The sequence below is a fragment of the Anoplopoma fimbria genome, chromosome 15, assembly GCF_027596085.1.
Source record: "Anoplopoma fimbria isolate UVic2021 breed Golden Eagle Sablefish chromosome 15, Afim_UVic_2022, whole genome shotgun sequence".
Lineage (NCBI taxonomy): Eukaryota > Metazoa > Chordata > Actinopteri > Perciformes > Anoplopomatidae > Anoplopoma > Anoplopoma fimbria.
Genome location: NC_072463.1, coordinates 12,222,893 through 12,235,094, shown reverse-complemented (window position 1 = coordinate 12,235,094; position 12,202 = coordinate 12,222,893). Strand labels below are relative to the sequence as shown.

Below are 12,202 nucleotides of genomic sequence, written 5' to 3'. Positions count from 1 at the left end.
TCCCCGCTGCGGGACTAATAAAGGATTATTTTATTTTATCTTAGTTTATTTTAGCTTATCTCAAAATTAATCTCTGGAAAAAAAAGTTTAAACTAAAGTCCTGAAAATGAAGTCAGGCCACATTGAACAACAGCATCAAAACATTAAAATAAGATAAGATAAGATAAGATAATCCTTTATTAGCTTGGAGACAGAACTAGAATACTACTCTCACATGTATCAGAAGTGAGAAACAAAAGTAGTTTTCTCAGCAGTTATGCCCGCCAGTCAAAGTATTATCATACAGTATACTGCTGACTGTAATTACATACAAGTGGGAGATCAAATTAAATTTTGCCCTGGCATGACCCCTTATTATTTTGCAAGCAATGCAAAGGCAGAGTGCCTTTACTTTCGGATAAAGGTCAAAGGTCAGGCTTGAGCTCATGATTTCTATGTTGATATATAACTTCAATTTAGATATATAACTTAAATAAAATAAAATAAATCTGACATTTCAAATTAATTTAGCTGGACACCAGAACAACTTTAAAGTCATTATTTTCAATTCTACACTGAGTTAAGGTCTTTTGCCTTTGCAGTGCAGTAGAGCAAACATCTGTAAATACACACCGATAAGGAATAAGCCGGAATCCTTCACCACAAACATTTACTTCATTTGGAAATGCTAACTGTTCGCTCTCTGCACTTAGTTGACTTCTTACTACACTTTACTCACCACCTAATTCCCGTCCCTAAAGAGCATTTTTATTAAAGAAATGTATTGAAAATAGCTCATTTTGTCGCTTACTTACACATACCATTTTAATAATAAATATTTCATTTAAATAAATAATTCTATGAATGGCTCTGCATCTCATGGGAGTACACACGGATGAAAGTGATTTCTAAAAGAGTGAATGAAAATAGTTTCTGTCTGAAAAAGGATCATTATCCCCTTTAAATATGCATTTCATAAAAGGACAAGTATGAAGCAAAGAATTATTAGCGAACTTTTTTATTGTCATTAGAAAATAAAGAGTACAAAAACTACAGTATGTGTGCACAAACACTGACTAGATGTCATAACTGTAACAGCCTGATGAACACGAGGAGTGACATTAGAATAGAGAAGAAACAAGAACACAATGTTTTAACTATAAAGGAGAGGATGGCTCACACCATTACTCAGAAATAAGTGAAAGGCTGCAAAAAGGATACTGACAAGCAGACCTTGAATAGATTCATCATGAATCCAAATGCTGTTGAATTTGGCAGTAAAAAAAAAAAAAAAAAACGTCCAGAAAAAGAACCAATCATCACTGAATACATTAAAAAAAAAAAGGTTGTTCATATATATTTTAAAAAACGTGTGAAGCTCAGCGGGGATGCTTGCAATGCAAATCACAGAAAAGAACCAAACTAAACGAGGGGGGATTTGAGCTCAGACGTTCATACCCGACACCGGGATCAGTAAGTGACAAAAATAATCTCAACCCAAGATTCTCAAACTCGCTTTTCTTTGGAGCTTTCAACCAAATCTCAGAGTCTTCAGAGACACCAGACCAGAACCAGTCACAGAGGTCAAAGTTCATGGACCAGGAGTCAGTGGACAACCCAAGTAATAGATCAGGCAGGACACCCATGAAGTCCCTTAGATGCAGTTAAAAGCTCTGGCAAAGCGAATAAGTGGATCTTAAAGTTGAGATCATTCTGCGAAATGAAACTGGAAGATTAGTGTTGGTTCAGTTTTGACTCCTTTAGTGTGCTGCAGTGTGCTGGGATGAGATTACTCTGACTATACAAAAGTAACAGTTGGACCAGAGTCAAAGATGAAAAACCAAAGCTAACATAAAGAAGAGTTATCAAATATACATATACTATGCCGTTTCATTCACAGAGACACTTGTCTGTGTTCTCTTCACATACCAAACAGAATGAAGGCATCATGTTTACTGTCATGATGGCTTTGAATCTAGTCATCCAAGACCATCCAAGACCACCAGCAGTGATTAGATCAAGTGACCTGGTGTGGTCCCTTTAAATGGAAACTGCAAAACAAAGAACCTCAGAGGGAATATGTCCTTTAATCGTTTACCACTCGTTCATTATCTGTTGACATTAACCAAAAGGCAGCTCAAGTCTATGGATGAACTGAATGCACAGGTCGGGACAGTCACTCAAACGCCGGTTCATAAGATCCTCCGGTACAGTACCAGAACAATAAGGCTGCCCACTCATGTCGTATGCAGGGAAATCATCTTCAGTTCACTTCCTTCACTGGTCCTTTATGCTGAGCACCGGGTCCACCAGTCTATTATGAACATGCATTAAACCTGCAACAAAAAATATAATGAAAGCATGTCAGATACACAAAGTCAATGGGGTTTTTGGTTAGATGTCTGAAATAAGGTCTGTGATCAACACAAGGGGAAGAGATTTTAACATCTTTGTTCTACGATGTAAAATATGAAGTAAAAACCCCTCTGGTGAATTTAGAAGCTTTTATGTTTCCTAAAAAGGCGGTTGCTAACTAGTGTCTAAAAGAGACAACTGAACGTCATCACTAGAACCTTTAGCTCAGTGGTTATGACCTGAAGTCATGTGACCCTGGTGTAGTTCCTTTATAGCCTAACGTTTCTTATTTATGTGGATTGCATTCACACTCCAAATCAAAGAGGCGTTCATTTGTGAAGATTAACTTGATTAACAAAATGTGTAAGTATTATAAATGTTTGTTTGACACAAGAGATTCTTTTCTGCAAGGTGGAGTGGGAAAAAAAATCCCATTGGCTTTCTGTAGAGCAGAAAGTGTGACCAGTGTGATGCTAACTCAAAAATACATCATCCCTGAGGCGCTGCATTGAGCAACAACAGATTTCACAATAGACAGAATTACAACTCTATGTTATGACACTATTAGTAAAATACTGACTGTAGTTAAGAACAAGGAAGTGTACGGCAGTGACAAAGTGTTTTATTTAACTTAAGACCCTCCAGAATCACATTTGATCTGCAGAAATTCAAGTAATCACACTTTCTCACTCTCACACACACACACACACACACACACACACACACACACACACACACACACACACACACACACACACACACACACACACACACACACACACACACACACACACACACACACACACACACACACACACACACACACACACACACACAATCTTTAAAATCTACATTATATTGCTGTGAAAACATCAATATTCAAACAACTGGATTCATTTAAGATTCTCTCCAAAAGCTACAATTCACAAGGTTACATTTGAACACTTCATGATAGCATTATAGTTAACCTTTGCCCAACACTCAAATTTGCTTCATAGCTTGAACGCATCATATTCCAAGTCTGTATTGTCGTAAAATTGTCACACGGGGGCGGCGGCCCAGTCGTGTAAATGTGACAAAATCTGAAACCTGAGACTGACTGGCCGGTCACATGCTCGACTCAGTCTGCAGAGGCCTGAAGGTCCCCCACCGCTGCACAGAGCACTATCACGTGTTTATTCAAAGCTTATTAATAGTCAATGTGCCGCCTGTCAAAATTGCACCAAATGCGACAATGCAGGTCCTGGAGTCCCCATCAATACACCCACCGAATGTGAAGTAGATTGGATGAACGGTTTATCAACACACGCATACACATTCACAGAGATATTCCTTTCTTTGTAGTTGGACAAACTCTTTTCTACAGACTCTTACATTCCACAGCAGAATACAGATGATGCTGTGTTGGTACCTTTGAAGTATTTGACCGTTTTGACTCGTAGCTCCAGGGTGGCGTCCTCATCACAGACAAAGATGGTGCGTGGGTGCTGCTGAAAGGCCGACACGGTCCACATGTGGTTCACTCCCTCCTCTATGGCTTTATACAGAGCGAAGGCTTTGTGTGCTCCTGTGATCAGAATCATCACCTGAGCAGAAAACACGGATCCAGGAAACAAGGAACATTAAGAGTTAGGCAGTATGTATTCTTTAAATATATGATCGTATTTAAAGTGCAGAGCTTGTACTGTATTAACAAATAGTGCACGTATGTTACATAATATCTTAACGTGGTCACATAAGACTATGTTACCGCAGGGCAACGGAGGAATAGATCAACCGCCTGTTAATCTGACCTCTTTGGCGTTCATGACAGTTCCGACGCCCACAGTCAGGGCCATGGTGGGAACCCTGGAGAGGTCGTTGCCAAAGAAACGAGCGTTGGCCACAATGGTATCCTTCGCCAGGGTTTTCACTCGGGTCCTGGAAACAAGGCTGGAACCGGGCTCATTGAATGCTATGTGACCATCAGGGCCAATACCTAAGGAAAGATCCATGAGAGGGAACAAAGACGGAGCTGAAGAAGACTTTATGTCACCCAAGGGAAGCAATGAGGTATGGGAGTCTTTAGAAGCCCCACGATACGATCTTATTGTGTGGTTCAACAATTTGCGATATGTTGAGTATTGCAATCTATAAAGCGTTTCTTTTCTTTTTTCAGCTACAAATTATGCAGTTTGTCCATTTTTTATTTTTTACTCGGCTCATCTCACTTCAATTGTTTTTATTGCAGCAAAAGGGTCGGTCATTCACGCAGACAGGCTGACCCACCCTCCACCTTTGTTTCAACCAACTTCCTGTCAATCCCGCTGACTTTACCCATGACGCAATATATCGCCTTAGTATGTTGTATTGATTATTTTACCCCACCCCTAGATGAAATGTGGCATCTACAACCAACCAGATACGGCAGACAAAACAACCCCAAAAAACAAACGTGTGTCTGACCTCCAACAAACAGCTCGATTCCTCCAGCCGCTGTGATCTTCTCCTCGTAGGCCTGACACTCTGCCTCCAGGTCCTCTGCGTTTCCATCCAGGACGTGAGCGTTGGCCGGATCAATGTCAATGTGCTTGAAGAAGTTGTTCCACATGTAGGAGTGGTAGCTCTCGGGATGAGCGCGAGGTAGACCTGGGGAACAAGCAATGCAGTGCCATGAATCCAGCCTCCAGAGTGAAGCAGGTATATATGCATCTGTTTTTTTATATACATACATAACATGAATCTTACACGCCTCGAAATGGCGGTAGACCGATTACTACGGCCTGTGCTCACGAGGCCAATATGAGCCAACAAATATTGCTTATTCAGTTTCTATTACAATATACGTTTATCATTTTTTGTTGTCTCTCAGTAACAAGGAAATGCTGCCATCTGCTGATAAATGCTGTTAAGGGCACTTAATCTCTAGTTTTTATTCATAAGTTGTTGGTTTTTTTTCGATAAACTGTGGTCATTAATTTAATTGAAAAAATTAAATGTAAAATGTAATTTAAAATAAGTGCAGGACAAACAGACAATGCAGACAATAACAGTGATGAATATGTTCATCGAAGGTCAGCGATGTTGTGTCTCATTTGTTATAATTGTTAAATTGCTGTATTTTATCAGAAGCAACAAAAAAACAACAACAACAATTCGTTGGCATTATATATTGTCCATCGGCCACCCTGCTCTCTTAACATCAGCCATGGAAAAACCATATCCATCTCAAAGGCATTAGTTGAACCGTGTACAGAAACACACAAGACTGACAATATACACTCACCGGCCATTTTATTAGGCACACCGGTTCAATTGCTTGTTAACACAAATAGCTAATCAGCCAATCACATGGCAGCAACTCAATGCATTTAGGCATCTAGACGTGGTGAAGACGACTTTCTGAAGTTCAAACCGAGCATCAGAATGGGGAAGAACGGGGATTTAAGTGACTTTGAACGTGGCATGGTTGTTGGTGCCAGACGGGCTGTCTGAGCATTTCAAAAACTGCTGATCTACTGGGATTTTCACGCACAACCATCTCTAGGGTTTAGAGATGGTCCGAAAAAGAGAAAATATCCAGTGAGCGGCAGTTATGTGGACGAAAATGCCTTGTTGATGTCAGAGGAGAATGGGCAGAGTGGTTCGAGATGATAGAAAGGCAACAGTAACTCAAACAACCACTCGTTACAACCAATGTATGCAGAATACCCTCTCTGAACGCACAACACGTCCAACCTTGAAGCAGACGGGCTACAGCAGCAGAAGACCACACCGGGTGCCACTCCTGTCAGCTAAGAACAGGAAACTGAGGCTACAATTCGCACAGGCTCACCAAAATTGGACAATAGAAGATTGTAAAAACGTTGCCTGGTCTGATGAGTCTCGATTTCAGCTGCGACATTCAGATGGTAGGGTCAGAATTTGACGTAAACAACATGAAAGCATGGATCCATCCACCCTTGTATCAACGGTTCAGGCTGCTGGTGGTGGTGTAATGGTGTGGGGGATATTTTCTTGGCACACTTTGGGCCCCTTGAGTGTACCCATCTTCTGATGGCTACTTCCAGCAGCATAATGCACCATGTCACAAAGCTCACATCATCTCAAACTGGTTTCTTGAACATGACAATGAGTTCACTGTACTCCAATGGCCTCCACAGTCACCAGATCTCAATCCAATAGAGCACCTTTGGGATGTGGTGGAACGGGAGAAAAAAAACCATACCTTTAATTAGTCAGCCTTTAACTCACCTACATATTCATCCATGTTGAAGGTCTTGACATATTTGAATGAGATATCTCCACTTCTGTAGTATTCTATTAACTTCTGGTAACAGCCAAAGGGAGTGCTCCCTGAAAGAAATGAACACACAACACATTAATGTTGGTTAAAAGTGACAGACACAGCCACTTGGCACACCAGCCCCAGCAGGAGGACGTGTGTGTGTGTGTGTGTGTGTGTGTGTGTGTGTGTGTGTGTGTGTGTGTGTAGCTCACCTGTAGGTAGGCCCAGAGTGAAGTATCTCTCCGCGGAGGGGTTGAACTGGATGATTCGGTTGCGGATGTATTTTGCTGCCCACTCACTGGCCAGGTCATACTCGTCCAGAATGACCAGCCTCATTGTGTTGAGAATACCACGTGCTTTACCTGAAACACGTCAGATGTCGCTGTGCCTTCGTGGAGGCGGACTGTTATCTACTGCACAGTGAGTGAGCACGGTCCGTAAACACAAACAAATAGTGCGCCACTGAAGGCACGTGCTACTGTGAGCAGGCTGCGGTGTAAACACGGACTACAGTGAATGAGTGAGTCGGTTTTACCTGCTTGATCAACACGCTGCTGGTCAGACGAGAGATCAGGTGGTCGCGTCAAGTCACATGACAACCCGGTCAAGCGAAGCTACGGAAGTCCGTGTGGGCCAAAATACATAAATGGATAATAAATGTGCGTTATGGTTTCTAGAGAATACATTTAATGATCATAATCAATCATAACGCTATGACTCAATTATTTAACATGTGAACAAATGAATAAAAAAGTAAGCTCATAAACTTTGACTTTACTGTTGGTATTAACGCACAGGGGCTCACTTTGGAAGTGCAATAATATTTTCATATTTACATTAATACTTTTCTCAAAGGTGCAGTGTGTAGTGTTTCAAGGATCTACAGGCAGACATGGAATATAATATTATCAAGTGTATGAGAATTGTTTGCAATTTACAACCTCAGCACTAGATGCCGCCAGATCCTACAAACTAGTCCTTTAAAGCAATTTGGAAGTTTTTGATTTTATTACTATCATCATATTAATACAAAATGTCTGGCTTTCCATTATTTCACTAATGTTTAAGAAATGAAAACGTGTTTTTTTTCTCGATAGTTCTCTGCAGTTCTGTGTTGTGGGGACAGGGGTGTGATGTGGTGATGATGGGTTGCATAACTTGGGCCTCCATGCTTTTCTCTGCAACTCTTTCCTTTCTCCAGCAGCCAGGTAGATCTGGAACGATTTGGACTCTGGGTTACTGAATTCATTCCAGAGTGGAGACAATAGTTAAGCAGGTCGAGCAGGCAGGTTCAGGACATTGTTCATCTTGTTTAGACCATTAATAGTATAGAGCATTACAATAGAGCTGTATATTTTGATTAGATGACCGAACATCCAAATACTCCACTGTGCATATTAATAAAGACAATCACAATTACTTCTTAAACATCCTTACTGTTTGCTGATACAGAAACATTTGAATATGTTCACAATTAGCTGTATGTGCTTATATCTACAGGAGCTGTTCCTCTTCACAGAGTCTGCAGTGTGTCACCGCCATGTTTCGGGGGCCCAGAACTGACAAACCGAACACTGGTTTGGAGAAACTTTCATCTTTTTTTTTTTATGTTGCCTGAAGGCTACGCTAGTTTTATAACACTTCAGGAAAGAGAGGGGTGAGCGGAGGGGTGTTGTATGAGTATTGTGTGAGGGGAGGATTTTATTTTCTTCCGTGTAGCCCCCCTCCATCCTATACTGAACATGTTTTCTTGAATGAATCTTGCTGAACTGGAACTTAAATGGGCTGCACTACTATAGCTCTTCTCCCCCTCAATCAAGGTGTGTAATTTCATTTTGTTATGTTAGTATTGTAGTAATTTTCTGGAAATGCATCCCATTTTGTACAACCAATGCAGGGGCTATTTATTTGTTTGTCTCGTTCATTGTTTGCTTTTTAAAAATTGGGCAATTGGCAACCAATATTGTTTTTAAAGGCAGGTACAGGACCAGCATGTGTTTTTTTTCTTCTGTTTATTGATCCGATCAAGAGAGGCAGAGGGAGTGATGATTTCTTTGTTCTTTTGTTTGGTTCCTTGCAGTGGACAAAGAAACCGTACAGGCACACACTGACAATGTTTGGACAATGGACTTCTCTTGTCTGTGTGCACACCTGTGGTGCATCAGAGGTCTTTTGATTTCAAGTTTGATTTTGAACGTGGAAAAATAGACTCTAAAGATACATTTTTAGTCAATCTAATAATGATATAGCAACTCACAAATAATAGACATCACATAGATGCAACAGTCAAAAAAGACAAGTATTGCACTCTTCATCGCACTACATTTTTGAAAGCTTTAGTTTTTTTTTAAAAATTTTTAAACATGCCTCACTGCTTTAAATTTAGAAAACGTCCAGAAGTGTAATATGTAACACTGAGTATATTATGCTGGGAATCTTTTTGTGCAGTTGATTTTAAATGCATGACTTTAACTTGTGTTTCTCTTTACTTTGTGTCATTGTTGCTTTTATTTAAGTAAAGATCTTTTTGTGTTTAACAGAGTCTTCAGGCAGCATGAAACACTGCAACTATTTGAAACGTGAGGACATGGAATCCATCTAAGAAATCAAGTTATATTCAGCTTTAAATCCAAAACAAAAAAATCTGTAACGTTCTTAATAAAAAGCTGTATCAAGTACACATCAAGCAAGATGGTTGTTTAAAATTTAATCTTGTAACATGTTGTGAAAGAGGGAAGATCCACAATACACTTTTCAATGCATCAGAGTCAGAGTTGGGAAACAGCTCTTTTTTATCTATGAAGTGGAGTGGAACTGGAGGAGGTAGAAGAGTGAATGTAAAACGTGTTCCATATTCTTCTCTGCAGCGGAACAGGATGATGGTCCCAGGTTGTCATTGGAGACAGGAGACTTGGGTGTAGTCAAGACTGTTAAAATGTCCACTTTACTCTTTCTTCTTGTAGTCTTCCAAGTGGGCCAGGATCCATCCAGATGGTCCCAGAATGGCCAGGGCGAAAAAGCCCAGTCCAATGATAGTTTCCTGGACAGACAGACAGACAGGGTTCAGTCAGCTGACAGCCAATCAGCATCTCCGCTGCCACATAACACAAACTCCATCGATCACACCTTGTTTACCTACTGACCCAATTTTAAATCCATCTTCATATAAAGAATTTTCGGGAGCAACGTTCTCTATTTTCTTCATGCATCTTATCTGGGCAGCCCATCGGAAAAAATGTTGCATTGTATTTTTGTGTAAGGATTTTTAGTATTTTAAATGTGTCACTCATGGGATGCTGTCATTCAGTCATGTATGCAGTCCCATCCGTCTTTTAACTTGTGCTTATTATCTCATGCACACGTTATTGAATCTGTAGCTTTCCAGTAAATGTAGTGGAAACAGAGGGTTTTACCTACTATTGAGCCTTGGAATGTTGACCTTTTTTTTTTTTTTTTTTTTTTTTTCAAACAGAGGAAAATAAAGTCCCTGTCCAATTAGCAACGCCAGACAAAGAGACTGGATTCAGTATTTACAGTAGGCCTATGTCACTGGATTTTATTACTGATGCATCAATGTGTTTGTCATTTAATGTTGCAGCTAGTAATGGTTGAGCTCATTTTACCTACTTTATATACTTAATAATTAGTCTAGAAAAGTGATTTCCGTTTCCTTCTGAAAAATCAGCTTTTTAAAAAAACATTTTATTTAAAAACAAAACTCATCTCTGATGTTTGCTAACACTACACTTCATAGTGATGGTTTCCCCCCCCCAAACAGAGAGATTGAAGTCACACATGTCACTAGATTTATACTACTTATTATTATATATATATATATATATATATATATATATATCTCATAGTGTATTAGTTGATACAACAATCTGCAAAGTAGCCCAACTAGTATCTTATATTGTTAAAAAAAAAAAAATGTTATACACAAATAATAAAGTAGTGTATTTAGTAAATGTATTTAGTTACATTCCACCACTGCTAAAACAAGAGCACAACATTGTTTAAATCTTCATTTTGCTGTTTCAGTGGCTCAGATCCCCGCAGTCTCCCCACTGCGTCACTGTTACCTTGGTTGTTAAAAAAACGAGCTCCATAATGACCCCTGAACGCCTCACGTCAATTAAACATGCTGCGGACACAAAGACACGTCCAGGTGTGTCTTATAACGAGACACGCACACACACACACAGGACACGTACACCGGACAGGGACAGCTGACATACAGATACCACTGTTGACCTCGCCAGCCAAGGACGGCTAAGCTAATGGCTGCTAGTCAGCTCCCTGTCAGGCTCACCAGAGGGCCGATCTTCTCCTTGGCCGGGCCGGCGAACAGGCTGGCCCGCTGGGTGACGGCGTGGCCCCGCAGCACGGGGGCAGCACGCCGAGCGACAGTCCTCAGGAGCCCCGACATGTTGATCCGCTAGAAGGCTGAAGAGATGTGTCCTCGCTGAAGAAGAGACGGTGGAGTGAGGAGGAAGTGGATCCACGCAAAGGTCGCGTCTCTCCTCCTCCTCCTCCTCCTCACGGGAGGTCACCAGCGAGGCCCACAGCGCCACCTGCTGGCCTGGAGGCGGACGGACATGGAGGTGTGGTGGGTCAGGCTACTTCAGTGGTGGGAAGTAGATCCACTCAAGAACGGTTCTTATAGAAACATGTTGAGGTTTTTTTTCTTTTACTTATTTGTGTCTGTGTTCTTAACAACTATTATTTTAGAGGTAAAATAACAATAAAATACATAGTTTAGTTTATTTGCACAATTGAAAAATATAAAATACACAACATTGATAAATTATATTACAGTGCAGGAAGAGGCAGAAAGCCCACTGGGCTTATTTGAAGCCTCCACCTATATAAATAAAAAAAAATCACAATGCTATAACGAATACAAAAAGAAAATACATATGGTATGAAATATTGTTGAAAAAAGCATTTTTACAATGCATACAATACGAGTCAGGCTAAATTATTTTAAGAAGGTCTTTAACCACTGTTCAGATAAAGCAACTGTTAAACTGCCAGGCAAAAGTGATAAACAATGAACAGAATGGTTATGATTGAAGTTGAAGGAAGGTCAAGTCTCGTGCTCTGGTTCTGTTCTTTGTGAAATTTGAAAAAACTTCAAATTAACTAAAAAGTTAATACTGTGTGTTTGAAGTTTTAAGTTTTTAGTGTGTAGCTTTTAATGCTGATTTTAAATGTCTGTAAAGCGTCTTTGAGTACTCTGAAAGGCGCTCTATAAATAAAATGTATTATTATTATTATTAAAAAACTTTTGCTCCACTGTTGACTAAATCATTTTTGTATGTGTGACAAGTAATTCCTGATTTATGCTTGACACGTGTGCGGGGGTCATGAGTGTCCCCGTTGCTAAAAAAGACTTCACCCCCATCAAACACTCCCCTTAGCGGGGGTCAGGTGGTCCACCTGTCCGTTTCCTTGTCACGATTCCTCGTAAGCTCATGTCCTTGTGCAAAGCAAAACCCAGGGTCAGTAAGTAGTAGCTTAGTAGTACAGTAGTATCGGTAGCTGTAAACCAGGGGCCTCAGGATTAGGTAAAAATGCAGAGTCATTTTAAAGCCCTTT

General features: G+C 40.3%; 2 protein-coding genes across 2 annotated transcripts; both read right to left on the bottom strand.

Moving 5' to 3' along the window:
• Positions 1-994: 994 nt before the first annotated feature.
• LOC129103470 (glucosamine-6-phosphate isomerase 2) lies at positions 995-7,204 on the bottom strand. Its single transcript, XM_054613958.1, has 7 exons — positions 7,137-7,204; positions 6,814-7,014; positions 6,568-6,669; positions 4,780-4,962; positions 4,128-4,312; positions 3,746-3,920; positions 995-2,315 (listed from the first exon to the last, which is right to left on the bottom strand). Exons 2-7 carry the CDS (start codon positions 6,935-6,937, stop codon positions 2,257-2,259), a joined length of 828 nt encoding a protein of 275 aa, XP_054469933.1. The 5' UTR covers positions 6,938-7,014; positions 7,137-7,204; the 3' UTR covers positions 995-2,256.
• A 2,089-nt stretch (positions 7,205-9,293) lies between these two features.
• LOC129103855 (cytochrome c oxidase subunit 8B, mitochondrial-like) lies at positions 9,294-11,133 on the bottom strand. Its single transcript, XM_054614474.1, has 2 exons — positions 10,914-11,133; positions 9,294-9,641 (listed from the first exon to the last, which is right to left on the bottom strand). Exons 1-2 carry the CDS (start codon positions 11,028-11,030, stop codon positions 9,546-9,548), a joined length of 213 nt encoding a protein of 70 aa, XP_054470449.1. The 5' UTR covers positions 11,031-11,133; the 3' UTR covers positions 9,294-9,545.
• Positions 11,134-12,202: the final 1,069 nt, after the last annotated feature.

Coding starts and splice junctions, on each gene's coding strand:
- LOC129103470 (XM_054613958.1), bottom strand. CDS start 6,937: ATGAGGCTGGTCATTCTGGACGAGTATGACCTGGCCAGTGAGTGGGCA. Junction 6,670..6,813: donor CACTCTGGGCCTACCTACAG/GTGAGCTACACA, acceptor CATTTCTTTCAG/GGAGCACTCCCTTTGGCTGT. Junction 3,921..4,127: donor CTGTCATGAACGCCAAAGAG/GTCAGATTAACA, acceptor TTTTCTGCTCAG/GTGATGATTCTGATCACAGG.
- LOC129103855 (XM_054614474.1), bottom strand. CDS start 11,030: ATGTCGGGGCTCCTGAGGACTGTCGCTCGGCGTGCTGCCCCCGTGCTG. Junction 9,642..10,913: donor AGGAGAAGATCGGCCCTCTG/GTGAGCCTGACA, acceptor CTGTCTGTCCAG/GAAACTATCATTGGACTGGG.